The 20,742-nt window shown below is 41.1% G+C and overlaps 1 protein-coding gene across 1 annotated transcript; it reads right to left on the reverse strand.

The window, feature by feature from the left end:
• Positions 1-5,400: 5,400 nt before the first annotated feature.
• LOC105009311 (B-cell receptor CD22-like) lies at positions 5,401-17,196 on the reverse strand. The gene is made up of 17 exons (XM_034290642.1): positions 17,063-17,196; positions 16,889-16,924; positions 16,417-16,683; positions 16,004-16,324; positions 15,640-15,903; positions 15,134-15,397; positions 14,692-14,952; positions 14,304-14,576; positions 10,080-10,175; positions 9,532-9,556; positions 9,366-9,451; positions 8,749-8,799; positions 7,207-7,293; positions 7,061-7,123; positions 6,886-6,938; positions 6,711-6,772; positions 5,401-6,614 (listed from the first exon to the last, which is right to left on the reverse strand). Exons 1-16 carry the CDS (start codon positions 17,091-17,093, stop codon positions 6,728-6,730), a joined length of 2,223 nt encoding a protein of 740 aa, XP_034146533.1. The 5' UTR covers positions 17,094-17,196; the 3' UTR covers positions 5,401-6,614; positions 6,711-6,727.
• Between the last annotated feature and the right edge of the window lie 3,546 nt (positions 17,197-20,742).

Consider the following 20,742-nt stretch of genomic DNA (forward strand, 5'->3'; position numbering starts at 1 on the left):
GCGCTGTATGGCTTAACGTTTTCTTTTAGGACAATTTTTATGGGGTCTCCTTTAAGCAGTCCTAACTCCCCAAACACTCTGACTTCTTCGATGTGTTGTATCAGACCCAGGCGAACTCAGACAGATCTGCTCAGTAGGTTTTCACATGTAAGCTTTGCCACTAGTACCCTAAAGTATGGCATATCACTAGAGTTGTGCGCCATGGTGGCTCTGTATCAGTGATGACTTCATCCACTGTAGCCTGATTCTTGGTTGTAGTCTCATCTAATGAGCCTAAGAATAACCTGTCAAGTTCTTCAGTCACTTCTTGTTTCATTCTGGTTTTGTATTTGTTTGCAAAGTGACCAATTTTGAGGCATTTATAACATTCTCTGTCTTTAGCTGGGCATTTGTCTCTTGCATGCCTGCGCCCAAATCTTCCACAGTTTTGCCTTTCATTTTCTTTTCGTCCTCATGTTGCCTCGTTCTGTGTGTTTTTCCACTTGTTTTATTTGAAGACTTCCCTTCATCAACGTGCCCTGATGCGCCAGCCTCGCTGTTCTGTTGCCTCACCAGCTCAGAGTGCCTGCCCATGCCGACTGCCTTTTTCAGAGTAAGGTCACTTGTCATTTGTAACTTCAGTGAAAGATCTTTGTCTTTAATCCCTATGACAATTATCTTATTTCCTCCTCCTTCCCACGAAAGTCACAGTGAGCTGTGAGTTCATACAGGTGCCTTATGTACTGTTCAGTGGACTCACCCGCCATCAAACAGCCTCAGCACATAGTCAAAAAATCCTCTTCCTCGTCATCCTCCAACACGAATGATTTGTACACTTGTTCTGCCTCCGGGCCAATAGAATAAATCAATGCGCTGACCTGGACATCGGCTGACTCTTTGTTAATCTTTGTTGCTACTCGGTACCTGAGCGTTGTTTCCAATCGGGCCAGTTCTCCTGTTTAGCGAAGTTAAGCTGCTCTGGCGCCAAAAACTTTGCCATCCTGGGCAGTTTCCTCCAGTGAAACAATGTCCCAGAGTCTGCGTGCCTTGTCTCTTCACTTCTGACACCATGAGAAGCGGTGCTATCTTCATATAATATATATATTTATGAGGAGACGGTAGATGGTCTTTAGATTGACTTTATTGCAACATGTCGTAACCTGACACACGTGAATCTCTCATTTGACTTCCTGTCTTCCCTTACGTATACGTAGGTCCTGACATAAGCCCAATTACAGGTCATAACAAGTTTATGTGACGGTAAGACAGTTTCCACTTTATATCTGCACTCAGCAAGATTTTCACCAACCATATATTCTGCACCACTGGGTTATTTTGACCCTAACATTACGTAAAACCCAAACAAACATTTTTATTCACTTCTCCGGAACGGTGGAGGTTAGACGCTTCATTTCTTTTCCACCTGAAAGACGACATTCTGCTGCAAATAACAACGTCTTGATTGTGTACTTTGGTAAACCAGAAGCCCCACAATCACGATCACAAAAACCTCTCGTTGACTCGCTGGCGCAGTCCAGGTCACACATTTTCATTCATTTCCGTGATCACAAAACCTATAGTCCTTCAGGATTTCATCAACAGCCCTAACTAATTATACTTGATCTTATTCAATTGTTTAGAGGTCTACGATGCATGAACCAATCACAGACTGTGGTAAAACAACCAATGTGAAGTATATCCATTTCACCCCCCTCCCCAAAAGAGAGAGAAAGAGCGAGCAAGCGCACCAGGGGGGAGGCGCGTGTCAACCTTACCAAGCTCCCAAGAAAGTCATTATGCTCTTTGATTGCATTGAAGACACATTCAGTAACTACAAGCAGTTGTTTTGAGAAAGAATTATATTAATTTAAGTATATAAGGTATAATGGTGAATATTACTCGACAGAAAACACATTGTCCTTTATGCGCAAATAAGAATGGTACATTTTATTTTTTTCAGAGTAATTTGCCTTGTAACATTTATAAAAACTGCAGCAGCCTATGTGGTATTTACAGTTTTTTCCTTTAAATTATGTAGACTGATGTCAATAGTGGAAGCTTAATGTAGCTTATTCTTATTGCACTTTCTGCCGCCTATGGTCGGCTTTGAGTTCACAGATAGGGAGAAGCTGTATTGTTTATGTTCTTATTTGTTGTTTATTCCCTTTATGAGGCAAACTGCAAATGAAAACGTTCACAAACACGGGTTGTGTTGTTAGGATTTGGGCATTTTACCATTGACTTTGCATAACTGCAGACACAGTGAAAAGCAAACAAAAGAAGAGGGATGGAGTCCTGTGCTACAGTGAGTACCAGTCCCTTTGTTGAATACAACAAATATATGAGTGGTGTGGACCTATGGGACCAGCTAATCCAATACTACACTGTGCACCACAAGAACAGGAGATGTACACAGGACCGTTTTTTTTTACTTTAGAGACATTGTCATGACAAATGTGTACATAATATACAAGGACCTCCAGAAGAATCAAAACATGCCAAACAACAGCCTCATCATTGTGGAGCAGCTTGTGACTGAGCTGTGTAGAGTGTCACCTGTGGATATAACCATCCAAAGGAAGACTGGACACATCCCTGTTCTAATCTCCACAACTTCCAGATATGGCACATGTAGGGAATTCCAAAGAAAATAAAGGCACCCCCTATTCAAGACACCCCATAAAAAAAAGAAAGAAATCATCAGTTAAAAAAATAAGGGACTTTTGGAAGTACACAATTACAGAATAAGTTCAGTGACCCCATATGGGCATTTTCAAAAATGTTGCGTTTTTGAGAAGAAAAAAAACAGATGTGGACAGGTTCGGAAAAAAATGCCATGTTGGTTTTATTATTTTAAAATTTCAAAACCATTCAGCTTGTAGTTATTCTGAACCCCTGGGGGTATACAAATGTAATGTAAAACAACCAACCTATGATATTGTACGTATCCTTTTCAATATATAACAAAAATATAATAATATTTAGTCAGATTACTCTATCAACTTAATTGTAGCTCACATACAGCTATAGTAATGTGTAGGTACAATAATCCATTCATACATTCAAAATCAAATGTGTGTTTATTCAGTTGTCTGTGTTGTTTCTGTACAGAGACCTGTTGCTGTTCTGACCCTTAAACCCAACTGGACCCAGATATTCAGAGGAGAGACTGTCACTATCAGATGTGACATACAGGGAGGAGGAGACACTGACTGGGAGTATAACTTCTATAAGAATGATCAGTCAGTTTACTCTGACACAAAGCCTGAATACAGAATCAGTCCTGTCTACACATCTCATACTGGGTCTTATACCTGTATGGGTGTAAAGGGAAACAAGTTCCCCAGAACTGTTGTTTGCTCCATGGGGATTAAGGCTGGGTGTCTCTGTAAAGCACTTTGTGACAACTGCTGTTGTAAAAAGGGCTTTATAAATAAATTTGATTGATTGATTGATTGATTGATTGAGAACAAGTGATGCTGTACAACTGACTGTGTCATGTGAGGATGTTGTAGTGTAATGAGAAATGTCTGTTGAGGAAGAGTGGAAGGGTATTCGACGAAGAGGTGCGTCTGGCCCCACCTAGTCTCCAACAGACCCTTGGTGATGTTAATCAGGGGTCCTGCATAACATTTACTTCTCTAAAGATCTGGCCCAACCAAGTCTCCAACAGACCCTTGGTGATGTTAATCAGGGGTCCTGCATAACATTTACTTCTCTAAAGATCTGGCCCCACCAAGTCTCCAACAGACCCTTGGTGATGTTAATCAGGGTCCTGGGTAACATTTGCTTCTATAAAGATCTGGAACACCAGGTGTGGGCCATCAGCCCCACCTTCCTGAGCTCACCTGGAGAGGTGTGAAACTGTGCAAACTGTAGTGTAACTAAATGCATGATATTGATGACAGTTATCTGTAGTGTTTAGATTTTCTCTGTTCCCCATAAAGGGCAGAATAGGCTGATATGCTTTATCATACTGTATGGGTTATGGGTCAAACTGCACAAGAACATTGTAGAAATTATTGTCTTTGTTGCATGTCAGACAACAACTGACGGCAACGCCCCGTCCATTCAATAGTTTTGAACTGATTAAGTGGGATAGCTCCTGTCCTTTGTTTTCATTGTGTTTGCCAAGGTAAGAAATGCTAATGACTATTTGGGGGAGTGTTTTAGATATGTCTGATTTTAGGATAAACAGTTAAAGGAGTTTGTCCTCGTTAAAGAGACCTCCCAACACGTCATATTCAGGAGTACCTTTATGCTATAGTGTCTTAAAGACGTATGGTATAATTAATAGACCATTAGACTAGTTGGGAGGACATTGAATCATGTTGGAATGTAATAATGTTTTGTATTGTAACTTTATTACCTGATTGGAATAAATTGTATGTTTACAGACAATATGGAGTCTGATCATTTAAACATTTATATTTATATATCACTAAGGTTACATTCCCTTGCACTCATTTCCGTAGCCGTCCCCCGGTAACCTTTTGGTAAAACTTTACAACCACTCTCCCATTTACCCCTCACTACACTAACCCAACTCCAACCACTCTCCCATTTACCCCTCACTACACTAACCCAACTCCAACCACTCTCCCATTTACCCCTCACTACACTTACCCAACTCCAACCACTCTCCCATTTACCCCTCACTACACTAACCCAACTCCAACCACTCACCCATTTACCCCTCACTACACTAACCCAACTCCAACCACTCTCCCATTTACCCCTCACTACACTAACCCAACTCCAACCACTCTCCCATTTACCCCTCACTACCTCACATGTCAGAGTGAATACCTAGTCATGAAGTTGAAGGAATTGTGCGTAGAGCATTGATACCGGATTGTGTCCAGACACAGATGTGAGGAAAGGTACCAAACCATTACTGTTGGATGGCATTTCTGTTGCATTGAAGTACTGAGTCAGTGTGTTTAGACAAGAAGAGGAATGCCAGAGGTGTTGATGTTGATGTAAACCATTTGTAAGAGTGGGGGTCAGGACAGATCAATGTGTTTTAGGACAGGATAGAGGAAAACACAACAGGGAGTAGGAAGGGATAAGGAACATATGTTGTTTTCACAAGAGGACAAACTCTTACCCCCACCCATTCTTGTATAAGTATTGAATGTATTTCCAACTTCTTCAGAGATGTCTCATGGTTTACCTTAAACTATGATTCCTTTCTCCTTGAAAGCTTACTAAAACCGTACATTGTGCCAAGAGACTTTTTCCTCGTTACCTACTTCCTAAAGGGTTCTATTCAGTGTAATTGCCATCACACTTCACAGATTGTCACTTTAATTAAGGTCAGGGGTTCCCAAACCTTTTTGGCCGACGACCCCATTTCGATATCTAAAAAGTATTGCGACCCCAAACAAGTGAAGAAAATTCATATAATCGTTATTATTTTATTTGAGGCTATGAGAGTCCATTGTAAAACATTCTCCCCCGACTCCATTTTCATATCTGGTGACCCCATATGGGGTCACAACCCCTAGTTTGGGAACTTCTGATTTAGGTTGTTAGTGCACACAGGTAGGCAGCCATGCCATCTGGTGGTTGAAAACAAATATTATTAAAAAAACAAAGCAACGACATTGTGAAATGACAGGCAATTACATCAAAACATTTGGTATACTGTATAATACAGTGCCACTGGAAACCCCAGTCTCAGCCCCATGGTTTTATGCTGCTATATTATTGTTCAGAGGGAGTAGGGTCAGTTCTCCTTCTCCACTGTAAATCCTTGTGCTTTCCAAATTTCTCTCTTGCTCCATTTAAACTTAGGAGGACATGAGGTCTTGGCCCACACCTCCGGAGTACCAGGCTAAAAGACTCGTTGTTGTCCCTGTTCTAAATCTTCCTGGTTGTGTTGCAGATCAAGAAGATACCTGACGATTCCAGCTGCCACTCTGCTGACCCCTCCCAGGTTGACCCTGTCCTTGTCCATCTGGTCATGATTCTGACCTTGATTAGGTTTTATTGACTCTGGACACAGCCCACATGCATTTATTAATTATTACAACTTATACTCTTAACATGTTCACCTGGCACAGCCAGAAGAGGTTACCCTTCCAAGCCTGGTCCCTGTCTAGGTTTCTTCCTAAATTTCAGCACCTTTTAGGGATTTTTTCAAAGCAATTGTGCTTCAACAGTGTTGTTGTTTTCTCCTTGGGATTTCAGGCTTGGTGTTTTGCAAAAGCCCTTTGTAACAACTGCTGATGTAAAAAGAGCTTAATAAAAAAATGTGATTGATTGATTGATAATACTTCACTTCTATTATTAAGTATAATTTACAAATATTTGATTAAATCATTTGAATGTCATAACCAACAAGTCAAAAATGATACATGTCAATAGATTTACAAAACTACTGTACAATAACCAATAAAAACAACAGTCTCTAGCTAGAATAATCAAAATATTGTATCAGTTGATAGCAAAGTATGATAGAAATCCTTCATGTATAAGGCATTTTTGTGTGTGTGGTCCATAAGTGATTGGGTGTGTAAGGTGTGTGTCACATTTCTGTGTTTACAGGGAGAGTGTGGGTACAAAAACCACATCCATGTTCCCTGGTTGTTCCTGTTCCTCAACTGATTGTGTTCATCTCCCTCAAGGACCTGCAACATGTCAACAGTTTGTTAGGACATACTTAGATATACTCTAATATCAGACCATTAGTTCCATTCCCTTTAACAGATTTGATCTAGTCTTACTATGGACGGGAATGTTTTTACTGGAGAATAAACTGATTCTGACTCGGGCAGGGATGTTGATTCTGTGGTAGATGGGAATTAAACAGAGGAAGAATGTATTAGTTTTATACAGGATATTATCCAACTGTTCAATATGGGATAAAGAGGTATGAGGTTATAAATGGGGAAAAATTACCATTGTTTTTAGGTCAATCTCAGAATAGGTTACATCAACTGGCCCAGACGATGCTGAATATGGAAATGTACAGTAAAATAATCAAGTCAATTAGCATATTGTTTCTTCTTTGTCCACAACTACAGAAACACAAATTAAAATGTGACTTACAGTCAACTTGTAGAATATGTCTTACCTGTAGTTTTCACTGTCTTCATCTCAGAGTAGACTTTATTTTTATTTGGATCATCTGGCTTTTCTGAATAGAAGCGAATCATTTGTTTTTGTTATTCAGATGTAATTGTGTGACAACTATATTCAATTATGGTACTGTTGAATCACCTCTCTTTTTCTTGTCCAACTTCTTTAGTTGAATCTTGTCATACTTCACATCACCTGACCCATCAGCAGCAGAAACACCAGCAGAATCTGATACATGAAACAGTAACACTCAACTAATTACAGATGTAGTCTGCAATTCTGTCCACTGGTTGTTAATGTGGCGCTGATGAGGTTCCCAAATAACTGTGTTACAGTATGTCATGTATATGACGATTTGAGCCCCATGTCATAAAAACCAATGTTAATGTTAAATGTGGAATTTCCTGGATAACTGAGATTCTACTTATATACTATGTATAGATTCTATATAAATATATTCAAATTTATACCTGTCATATTAAATCTAAATCTAGAGCAACTATAAGTGTTAGGAAAGTGAATATTCATAGTTTACTGACTTTATATATTTATACCCAAAGCTCATGACCATAGGTGAGAGTAGGAACGTAGATTGACCGGTAAATCGAGAGCTTCGCCCCAGCCGTCCCAGCGCATGCTGAAGGTCCTGGTTTGAAGGGGCCGACACGACAACATCATCCGCAAAAAGCAAAGACGAAATTGTGTGGTCCTCAAACCTGACACCCTCCGGCCCCTGGCTGCGCCTAGAAATTCTGTCCATAAAAATTATGAACAGAACCGGTGACAAAGGGCAGCCCTGCCGGAGACCAACATGCACTGGGAACAAGTCTGACTTACTGCCGGCAATGCGGACCAAGCTCCTGCTTCGGTCGTATAGGGACCTGACAGCCCTTAGCAAAGGACCCAGGACCCCATATTCCCAAAGCACCCTCCACAGGACGCCGCGAGGGACACAGTCGAATGCCTTCTCCAAATCCACAAAACACATGTGGACTGGTTGGGCAAACTCCCATGAACCCTCCAACACCCTGTAGAGGGTATAGAGCTGGTCCAGTGTTCCACGACCCGGACGAAAACCACACTGTTCCTCCTGAATCCGAGGTTCTACAATCGGCGGTATTCTCCTCTCCAGAACCCTGGCATAGACTTTCCCGGGGAGGCTAAGAAGTGTGATCCCCCTATAGTTGGAACACACCCTCCGGTCCCCCTTCTTAAAAAGATGGACCACCACCCCGGTCTGCCATCCCAAAGGCACTGTCCCCGACCGCCACGCAATGTTGCACAGGCGTGTCAACCAAGACAGCCCCACAACATCCAGAGACTTGAGGTACTCAGAGCTTTTCTCCATCGTTCTTTAAAAAAAGTTTTTTGACTTTCGCCTCTTTGTCCACTGGCTCCACCTGAGATGTTTTCTCAGCAGACCTCTTAACGTCTTTTTTTTTGAAGTGCGCCGCCTCTAAAGTGTCTGGGGGAAACGGTATGCTATTTTTATTTACCCGCCACAGTGGCAGGTAGGTGAAGCGAGTTTACCCGCCACAACACAAAATCAACCACATTTGGCTGGTGGCGGGTGCTAATTTCCATCCCTGCAGGGAGCTGGTGGATGTTAGAGACCTTATGATCCTCCACCTATATATATATTGTGGGGAAAAGCAAACTGAAAAACATCACATTACAGTTTACCATTATCATTGTTGTCTGGGTGATGGATCAGATGGTAGATGTTTGAATTTCCTGATGGTCAAAGGAGAGAAAGTCTTGGAATCGTCTCAGCTTTCCTAAAGACATAGACATCTATAACATGTAATACAGAGTGGGTGGTTAAGAGACGGAGTCTGAAGTTAAAGTTAGAGACTGATCATACTACTGACCTGTATACCCAGCATCAGGAGACTGACCATACTACTGACCTGTATACCCAGCATCAGGAGACTGACCATACTACTGACCTGTATACCCAGCATCAGGAGACTGACCATACTACTGACCTGTATACCCAGCATCAGGAGACTGACCATACTACTGACCTGTATACCCAGCATCAGGAGACTGACCATACTACTGACCTGTATACCCAACATCAGGAGACTGACCATACTACTGACCTGTATACCCAGCATCAGGAGACTGACCATACTACTGACCTGTATACCCAGCATCAGGAGACTGACCATACTACTGACCTGTATACCCAGCATCAGGAGACTGACCATACTACTGACCTGTATACCCAGCATCAGGAGACTGACCATACTACTGACCTGTATACCCAGCATCAGGAGACTGACCATACTACTGACCTGTATACCCAGCATCAGGAGACTGAACCTGGGTAGATCCTTGGTCCTGTTGGGGGTCCTGGTTGGTGCTCTGGGGATGGATGGGCCTACAGGGAGAGAAACATTAATGAAGAACACAGACAATATGGTACTGTATGTAACATTGTTTAGAGACAGGTGTACTCACTGGAATATTCTTTTACCACAGCAACCTGTACAGAGAAACAGACACTATTAAAGCAGGTTGTTTTTGTTTTGAACCGCTATTATTAAGAGTTGCAAATCTTATCTTCAGCTGAAAACATAGTGAATTGTCATGGTGCGGTGAGCAGCAGCGCCACTGTGCCATAATTTCTCAAGTTCCCATATCTCACGAACACATCCCGGACTGTCACATGTTTCCCATCTTCCACACCAGGTCCAAATTGTCATCATTTGTATGTGTATATATGTTTCCCCTCTGCTCCCCACATTGTGGATCATTGTTGCTGTTATGTTTGTCCATTTAATCGGTGAGTGTTGTTTAATGTACTGTTTGAATGTTAATTGTTAAGACCCATGTTGCGCACTTTTATTTCATTCAGTCATTAGTATTGTTTTCCGTTCGTGTTTGGTTTGTTTTTTGTGTATGAAAACCCATGAACGAGATTACTGCCTGCACCTGGTTCCTAACCAACACGACACCAACGACAAGTGTTACATGAATGGTAAAAGTATCATGAAGTCTTTATTTACCTCGACACAACAGGACCAAGAAGATGGTCAGTAGAACAACAGCAACAACCGGACCCACAACCACTCCTACCAGAACTGATGTAGAGGAACCAGGAACTATGACAGGAGAGAGAACAGCACAAAACCATGATATGCAGAATAACGTCACTGTAAATAAAATAAATAAAGGATGGGACATATTTCATTATGCTTTGGATACAGAATATACATTTGGGTTTAGAAAACCTGCAGGAGTGCAGAGACTATCCCTATTTAATAAATCATTGACAACCATTGACTTAAAGACACTGTAATCATGATATAATGTTACCAGTACATTACTACCACTGACTGTAACACCTGCTCCTCATGATGTTGTGTAACACCTGCTCCTCATGATGTTGTGTAACACCTGCTCCTCATGATGTTGTGTAACACCTGCTCCTCTCCAGTGCTCCACCTCATCGGTGTACTAACCACCAGCAGGAGACTGATGTCAGAGACACACCCCACGGACACACCTGCTCCCAATCACCTATTTACTTCTGTATATAAATGTTGTTTGTGATGTTTTATGTATGGATTGTTGTTTCTTTGTTGGAGAACCATGTGGTTTTCTATAAATGAGACTAATCCTAAAGCTGCATAATCGTTGTGTAGTTGTTTTCCTTATTCACTGGCTTCAGAGCTTCCATCATTCAGTTACAGAATAATACATAATATCTCATATCATCCACTGAGGAGAGCTACTCAGGACAGCCTGATCTGTGAGGAGATGGGACAAGTATCAATTTGAGTATCAGTTTGATGGGGATCTAGGAAATGTGTTGATATTTCACATATGTCACACAATGTTGTGTCTGGTCATTTTGTCCAGACACAGCATTTGATCATCAAGTAACCAAATAGTTATGCCCCAATTCAGTCAGGAAAGAGCAACAGCAACATCTTTTGTGAAAGAGAAACCAGCCCGCTGTTTTGTTTCTAAAAGGGAAGAGACAGACTGAGTGAGTGAGAACTTCATTAATTCTTAGCATAGTTATTGAGTTATGAACTGGTGGAATAAATGGCTCAAGTCAGAACAAGGAGGAGGTCAAGTTCTCATTTGAGTAATCTTGTTGGCAGGGAGCTGTTGGTGTCTAAACTGCCAACTGTGAAGGATATCCTGAGGTAGAGCATCTACTGGAGGGAGCAAAGTGAAGATGACAGGAGGAACTACCCAGTGGACCAGCTGGTGAGGGACATCTACCCTGGTCTGATTTGTCAGTGGAGCAAAGCTAATACTATTTTTAAGCCACCTGTTATCAATGAGAGGGTGACTATATTGTCCAAGCTCAAGGAGACCTGGAATCAGTCAGTGAAATTCACTCTTGGGAAGGGGAAACTTGTTTCCAAAGAGAGATTCATGGTCAAGTTAGACAAGTTATTTGATATTTTGACATGAAAGTGTCAGATTACCAGTTGTGAAGGGGGAGGCTGTGAGGGCTGTGGGATCCAAGCCCACATTAACTGTTTCTGCAGCAGAGAGAAAAATGACCTGCCAGAGCATAAGAGACAGGTGAGGACATTGGAAAGGCAGCAGGTGGAAAAGAAGGCAGAGAAAAGGAGAAGCAGGGAAATGCTGCAGCAGCAGAGAAGGCAGCCAGGAAAGATATGGGATTGAACAGAAGTAATGCTGAAGATGAGCTCTTCCCTGAAACTGACCCTGGGCCTGTTGTGGAGATACAAAACAACTATGATGAGGTTCCAAACACTGCCCTTGCTAGTGTAAGGTATGGCATAGGGCTGAGGCCAACCACAGCTATAACAACTTCCCCCCTGACTGATGTGGGAATCATCACAGAAGACAACACAAGTGATTGATAAGAATAAGGTCAAGAGAGCACAGGAGAAGTTGATGAGAGAGCTGGGTCAATAGTTGGTGGAGAAATGCAGGGAGGAGGGGGGTCTCTTTGATGGGAGGATTGACCTGACTAATGTGATGATGGAAGCTGAGGGCAGTGACCAATCTTTTCCTGCCAAGATCAAGGAAGATCACTATAGTGTTGCTAGAGAGCCTGGCAGTAAAAATCTGTTCCAATTTACCCCAGAATAATCTACTAAACAGGAGTCACATGCTGATCAGAATGCTAAGGTCCTGTTGGACCGGCTACAAGAGAAGGCTTTTGATAAGACCTTGGGGGCCATTGGAGGAGACTCAACAAATGTCAACACTGTTATGAATGCTGGGGTGATGAGGAAGCTGGAGCTGGCACATGGAGGTGAAAAATTCTATCAAAACTCCATCAACACCCCCATGGAGTTGGCCTTGCCACACGCAAAGTATTGAGGGGGTCGTTAAAATGGTGACTGAGGCTTCTGCTAAGTACTTTTTACAAGATAAGAGGGATGGAGGGATCAGGGCTCAGGAGAAGAGGGATGGAGTGATCAGGGCTCAGGAGAAGAGGGATGGAGGGATCAGGGCTCAGGAGAAGAGGGATGGAGGGATCAGGGCTCAGGAGAAGAGGGATGGAGGGATCAGGGTTCAGGAGAAGAGGGATGGAGGGATCAGCGCTCAGGAGAAGAGGGATGGAGGGATCAGGGCTCAGGAGACCAGCAGGAGGCCAAGAATGAATCAAAGAAGGACTTGTGTAACCTGGCAAAGTTCAGGAAGTCAGGAGATTGTTCCTTGTAATTGTTTCCAGTGATATTCATGCAGTTCACTAGTTCATAAATATGTACATTAGATTTGGCTCCATAAATATGAAGGATTTCCTTTATATCTGGGACCCTTGGGGGACTGAGGGGTTTCCCCCCCTTTCACTACATTTACATTAGACTATAAACAATATGTAATGTTTATGGACCATCATGAACTTGGCTTCAAATCATTCTAAATAACATCAACTGATATAAACATGCATGAAAATGTACTTATAAAGGTAGTATTTGAGTGATTACGCGCAATAAACTAATAAACTAATATACATCATTTAATTCTGACCACAACACAACAGTCTCGATTCGAATTTCAAACACAAATGTTTTCTGCAAACACTTATTCTTACACAAATATGCATTGTATCACAATAAATGTGAACAAAACAATGAAATAATTCACCTTCTGTGCAAACTGTCCAATATGCTTTTGACACCCATTCTTCCATTTATCATTGATAACCAGGTGATACCAGGCCACAAACACCCATGTGGAACAGTTCTCCCATTCCAAATACGCAAAGCAGACAATATCTATAATGATCACATTTGTAGTACATTATTCATGATAAATATTTTACTTGATGTTAACATCTAATTTTGTAAAACTGCTGTGCGTTAGCATCTTGGCAGCATTATCAAAAGTATTTGACCGCTGCAGCGTATTTCATGTATTTTGACTCATCATTTTCTAATTAATAAATCTTTGTGTGAAATCTTCATTTGGACCGAAGCCTCGTCCTTCATCAGAGATTCTGATACACGTTAATTCTTAACAAAACATATCCTTTCTGTACGACACGTTATCGTTGCGCTAGGACAAAATCCTAAAACGTTAGCATCCAAGCTATGACTACAAACTTTAACTTTCCATATTGTATTTCACTGTAGTATACAAACTCATTATGTCCCACCTATTGATTTGCTCAAAAACGTAACAGAAACCTTCCCCTGATTGGGTAAAATAAATTATTTTGCCTATTAACAGCCTTCCATTGGTTGATTTTGCATTGATGCGGTCACCCATCAGCCCATCCATTGGTCAGGTGCATAAGGGTAAAGCATTAGGATAGATGACCACGACCAGGAAAGACATGAGCAATCGACCCAGACATGATTTTTTTCTGCTCAACATCAGGAAAACGGTGATGTTAACCGATTCTCGCTGTCATTAACAGTATTAAAGATATTTCATATTAGGTGGATTCAGGAGATCCATGTCCCGATAGTCCGTGAAGGGTTTTAATGTATTTAGTGGTTCGAAAGGGTCAAATTGGCAATTTAGAAATACAAAAAATTATGTAGATTAAAACAATCCTACCTATAAAAAAAACTGATATTTGAATTTCCCAGGAAACACTACATAATTTAGACACCCCTCATGTTAGGATTTCCTTCAGATTCATGTTATTACCTGAGTATGACTCGTCCTACTACAGCACTATGAGCTACAATTAAGGTGATTAAGTTGACTAAATATTATGACCTAGATTATGTTCTGTTCACGTTAGACAGCAACCAATAACAATACAATATGCTTGGACTCACCAGTAACCTGTATGTGGACTGGTTCACTGTACTGGGTGTAGTAGACAGGGTCTCCTCTCCCAGCTCTACACCTGTACTGTCCTCCATCAGAGACACTGACCTGGCTGAGTGTGTAGGAGGATCCAGAGGTTGTAGCTACTGGTTCAGAGTCTTGTCTGTGTCTGTACCAGTAAAACCTCCATCCAGAAGACTCTACAGTACAGGTCAGTGTCACATTGTCTCCTGTCAATATGTCCTTTTGGTCTGAACTCAGGGTGGCCTTTGGCTGATTAGCTGTTTGGATTTAAGTGGTATGAGTTGAAAATCCTCTATACTAACACACAGTACTTCTAACACATCTATGCTACCAACAAACAAGTTAGTGATAGAGTTTTTACAGTGAACTCACCAGTGACACTGATGTGGAGGTAAACACTGCGTTGTGACGACTGGGGACGATCTGTTCTTCTCCCCTGACACTGGTACTGACTCACCTGGTCAGACAGAGTGGTGATGGTTTTAGAAGGTGAACCAGGACTCTGTAGTTGATCCTTTCTGTACCACCAGTATGTCCAGTCTGTGTAGTCTGATATGTCACACTGCAGAGTAACAGTCTCTCCAGAGTAGAGGAGACCATGAGGAGAGACACTCACTGAGGCTGTTGGTAGAGCTGTAGAAACACAGATATAAAAGAAATACAGTCACATCAACAATCTTTCCTAAGTATGATCTTACCTTTGTATAATAATGTAACTGATGCAAAACAAACATACTGACAGAATAAATAGACACATTGAGAGTCATAGGATTATGTGGATATTGAATATAAGTTGGTTTCTAAGGGATCTTACCAGTAACACTGATGGGGTGATTAGGACTCATATATGATGACTGGGGCTGATCTGTCCTCTTCCCCTGACACTGGTACTGACCAGCATTGATAGGGAGAGAGACAGTGATGGTTTTACTGGTCTGACTGGGAAGGTATTGGTGGTCTCTGTACCAGACATAAGTCCAGTCTGTGTATTCTGGTATGTTACACTGTAGAGTGACTCTGTCTCCTGTGTACAGTGGCTCCTGGGGAGAGACTATCTTCACTGAGGCCCTGGGCAGATCTGTGGAAACAATAATACATGAATGTAACAACATCAGTTCCTATATATTTCATTCTCAACCCATCAGAGGCAAACATCCAGTAATAATATATATCATACTGTTTTCAAAGGGGCTCCACATATTAATAATGACAAAGTTACAACAAATGGTTTGTTAGAAATGACTAATCAGACTCCTGAAAGACACGTCCAATAAAAAGTTATTATTGACAAAATGAGATTATAAATAGACATGATCTTACCAAACACGGTCAGTTGTACAGCATCACTGGTTATGGATTCCTTGTTTCTCTTTACACCCATACAGGTATATGACCCAGTATGAGATGTGTAGACAGGACTGATTCTGTACTCAGGCTTTGTGTCAGAGTAAACTGACTGATCATTCTTTATAAAGTCATACTCCCATTCTGAGTCTCCTCCTTCTATGACACATCTGATAGTGACAGTCTCTCCTCTGAATATTGGACTGTTGGGCTTCAGTGTCACTACAGGCTTTAGTTTATCTACACAAACAAAACCATCATAACACAATTACCTTCAGTATCAGACATACAATAAAACACAAATTATATAGACTCCTAAATGCATTTAGAATGTAGTTACCTCCTGACCAGAGAAACTGAGGTTCACTGTAGTCTGTGTAATAGACTGGGTCTCCTCTCCCAGCTCTACACACATATCCTCCTGTGTCAGTAGGACCAGCAGGACTCAGAGTGTAAGACTCTTCAGTAGTCCCATATCCAGATAGGGGCTCTACAGAGTAGGACTTGTCCAATAGAGAGGGTAACCCAGCTCTGTAGGGAACAGTCTTGTACCAGGAGAACCTCCAGCCTGTAGACGACTCTTTAACTTCACAGTTCAGAGTCACTGAGTCTCCAGGGTTCATCCACTGAGGAGAGATACTCAGGACAGCCTTGGATTGATCTGTGATGAAACAGAGGACAAGATTCAAACTGTCAATCTCACCAAGTATTCAAGTTTGCTATTCAGATGTTAACATTATTAGATATCCTTACATGACACGGTCAGTTGTACAGCATCACTGGTTATGGATTCCTTGTTTCCCTTTACACCCATACAGGTATATGACCCAGTATGAGATGTACAGACAGGACTGATTCTGTACTCAGGATTTGTGTCAGAGTAAACTGACTGACCATTCTTATAGAAGTTATACTCCCAGTCAGTGTCTCCTCCCCCCTGTATGTCACATCTGATAGTGACAGTCTCTCCAATTAATATTGGACTGTTTGGCTTCAGTGTCACTACAGGCTTTATTTTATCTACACAAACAAAACCATCATAGCAAATTACCTTCAGTATTAAACATAAAATAAAACAAATTATATAGACTTCTCTTGAACACATACACAACCATATCACCTATTTAGTAAAAATGGACATGGGGAAGGAAAGCCAGTGACAGACAAAGAGGATTTAGTACAGAGGGATTGAGGTCGAATCAAATGAATTAATATCTACCATTACCTTGAGAGTGACCACAGTAAAGGAGGGTATTCAGTACTACAACAAAGACAAAAGAATGTAATTATAGTACAGTAGTAATACAGTAATGTAGACTGTGCTGTAGTTACAGAGTAGCAATGTTAACCTTAGTGAACTTGGTGCTCATAAACATACAGACACAACATCATTACTCACGGAGTAGAACATTGAGCCAGTCGTGATCCATTCTGTCTTGGTGGCGAGTTACTCTGAACAACAGTTCAACTTAAAAACCATTCTACTTCCTTTGACGAAAGTGTGGTTAGATCAACCGTCCTCACAATCATACAGACAAAAAGAGAAATGAAAGTAAGCAGATATTTTTTTATTTCAGTTTACCTAAACAAACAAAACCATCATAGCACAATTAACTTCAGTATCAGAAATATAATAAAACAGTAATTATATAGACTTCTCTGTGACTCTAACTTCTCGGAGTCCCTATATCCATCTGTAGATGTTCTAAATATAGTAATTTTCACAATTTCGGAGATGCATGACCCAAGCGCAGACTTGAAGGACAAATAAAGGATTTAATTGGTGGAACAGAGGCGGGACAATCAAAACAAGAACACAGAAGTAAAACAGGCAGGCAGGAAAAACACGGACTTGTAGCAGGGAGGGACATAAACCAAGCACAAAAACACAATGACTGACAAAGGACTAACAGAAGAGGGCAAACTAAATAGGGAGCTAATGAGGACCAACAAGACACAGGCCGCTCGCCACAATCAGTGGTGGGTCTCACGTTCTTCATGACTGGATCCAGTTCCTCGGTATGCCTGCGGTCATGGCTGACCACGTGTGGACTCCCTCCTGGGTGTGTATCTGGAAGCCGTAGTTCCGTTGATCCTGGTATTCAGTGATGTTGTAGCATGTAGACAGGTCCATCTCACCGTCCAGATCTGAAGACTCTTCTGCAACCGAGTCTTTGTAGTTACATGAGGCTGTGGTCTGTCAGTACAAACCAATACTTCTTCCATTGTCCTTGTTCATCCATCTTCACCATCCAACCTTTCTTGAAGTTCAGTAAATAAGGGGTGCGTTCAGGAGCAGTGGAGCGTGGTTGTGGGTCCAAGCCGGAGGAGGGCATCACAGTAATACTATCAAGTAATACTACCCACTTTAAACAAACTATCGGTTGATGAACAACTGCTTGCTAAAGTTTGGTTAAGAATAAGGTTTAGGGTTAGAATATAGGTAAGGGTTATGGTAAGTAGATAGTTAAATGTTACAGATAGATAATCTGTAGAGTATATAATAGTTAATCTGTATCTAGAGTCACTCTTTTGGGACTCTCAAAATAAAGTGTTACTGACTTCTCTTAATCACATACACAACTAAAACACCTCTTTAGTAAAAATGAACTTGAAAAAGGAAAGGTAGTGGCAGAGACAAAAAGGATGAAGCACAGTGAAATTTATCAAGTGCATGAATATCTTCCATTACCTTGAGAGTGACCACAGTAGATGAGGGTATTCAGTACTATGACAAAGACATAGAAAGTCATTATAATACAGTAGTAACACAGTAATGTAAACTGTATTGTAGTGATAGAGTAGTTACATTAAGTCAGTACTCACAGAGTGGAACACAGAACCAGGAATGAACCATTCTGTCTTGGTGACGAGTAACTCTCTCTGAACAACAGTTTTCCCTACTTACTTCCTATATGATGAGAGTCTTGTTAGATCACGCCTCTTCACCATCACACAGACAATACTGACATGAAATCAAGACATGTAAAAGACTATGAGCAACCATTCTGTTGCAGTTGATCCAATGTTTATTTTCAGACCAACATCTTATGTTTGGCTAAATGGTCTGATCCTGGTTCCTTGCTCATTATAAATAGAATAAAGAATAGAGACCTGAGATCAGATCAGAGTTTCTGGTATTGTTCCCTACATACAGATTTACACTAGGTTTGAATTAGCCTCCCCTCAGTCTTTTACTAAGTTGGCTACTGGTGGTGAACCAAGCCTGTTAACCTCACTGCCCGGAAAGGAAATAGACAGGTTCAGAAAGCTTCACTTCTCACACATTGTAAATAGTGAGCACAAATCACACAGTTTTTCACACAGTGCCAGATGATGTCAGTTAATTCTTTACTGAATTTTGTGTTACCTCACGTTCTCTTTGTCTTACTTTATATTGTGGATGAAGATCTGAAACCATTCAGCTAGACAAATGCAATAATAGACAATATCCAGAAAGGGAAAAAAATCACAGCACTGTTAAATGTAAAATTTTTACTTATTAAAATAAGAAATACACTTTTGTTTAATTAACAACTAAATAGTTCATACTGTAATGATCACAAAGATGATTCAGTCTGACCAATGACGTCATCAGATCGTAACATGTAACACAAACCTTTAGTACCAAACTGTACACATATCAGAAGTTATGAACAGGTTAGTTTGTTATTTTCAGAGAAACAGCACCAATAAAATAAATTCAACAGAAATTGTTAACTCCAGCCCTGCAGTATTCTACCATCAGTATGATGGACACCAGTAGAAATGGAGACACCACCAGTAGACCACACAGCAGACTGGACAGAGAGATGGAGACCAATATTTTAATGTTGTACTGCAAGCTTGGGCCCAACTAGTCAAGCAGTATGTTAAGTGAGGGAGTATCATAGATTGAAAGTACAGTTTTAATACCTCTATAGTCAACCAATTGCGTAAAAATCGGAAATTGTTGGTTTTTCACCTGCTTTTTAAAAGAGTGGAATAAAGTGGAATAAAGTGTGATGCCAAGGTACTTAAAACTGGGAACCACCAGGAGCTTCTCCCCTGACACATAAACATCAGGCTCAGTAGCATCAGCTGCCCTCTTTGTTGCCCTCTTTGTGAACTGTTTTTTTACATTGAGATGCAAACAAGAGTCACTTTATAACCTGGACCATTTCAGTTGTGAGTTCTGTGCAGCTTGATGTTTGCACTTTGCATGCACATACAGCTCTGGAAAAAATTAAGAGACCACTGCCCCTTTTTATTTCCTTTCCAAAAAAGCCGAAAAGGAAGATTTTGAGTGAGGAACAGAAGGGTTAAAATTAGGAGACCACTGCAAATTGAGCGCTTCTTTTCCTCACTCAAACCTTTCCTTTTCAACTTTTTTGTAAAGGAAAGAAAAAGGTGCAGTGGTCTCTTCTTTCCGGAGCTGTATATCACTTCATCATCTACATAAATTTGAACACCAGACCAAGTAGAGAGAGAAGGCCAATCATTAATGTACAAACTGGACAGGAGGGGCACGCCCACATCATAGCTAAGAGTGGGTGACATCTTATTGCTCAATCTGACACAATGAGTTCTACCTTCAAGGTGGGATTTCATCCATCTCAAGGCATTGGGGGAAAAGTTTAACTTGGACAGTTTTGTAATGAGAACCTCATGGTCAACAGTATCAAAAGCTTTCCTTAGGTCTAGAAATACTGCCTCAACAGCACCCTCTTAGTCCATCGTGGATTTCACATTTTCTAGAAGAAAGCAGTTGGCCGTTTCTGTAGAGTGTTTTGCTCTGAAGCTAAACTGCATGGAGTGTAATGTGGAGGGGCTGTTGTTGAGATGGTCAATCAGTTGCTCCACTACACATTTACCTTTGACACCACAGGTAATATACTAATGGGCCTGTAGTTCCTCACCTCAGCAGGGTCACATGATTTAAAGATGGCCGTTATTATGGTGAACTTCCAGCCCTTTGGAAACACCCCCTGACCAATAGATGTGTTGATGACCTTAGGAATGGGGACCATAAGGGACACTTTGTAGTATTAAGAAAGATGTGTTTGGGCTGGACTCAACCTTTGTCTTTAGAGTTCAGCT

This window comes from Esox lucius, chromosome 24 (genome assembly GCF_011004845.1).
Source record: "Esox lucius isolate fEsoLuc1 chromosome 24, fEsoLuc1.pri, whole genome shotgun sequence".
Lineage (NCBI taxonomy): Eukaryota > Metazoa > Chordata > Actinopteri > Esociformes > Esocidae > Esox > Esox lucius.

Coding starts and splice junctions, on each gene's coding strand:
- LOC105009311 (XM_034290642.1), bottom strand. CDS start 17,093: ATGGATCACGACTGGCTCAATGTTCTACTCC. Junction 14,577..14,691: donor CCTCCACATCAGTGTCACTG/GTGAGTTCACTG, acceptor AAATCCAAACAG/CTAATCAGCCAAAGGCCACC. Junction 9,452..9,531: donor TGTGGTAAAAGAATATTCCA/GTGAGTACACCT, acceptor CTCTCCCTGTAG/GCCCATCCATCCCCAGAGCA.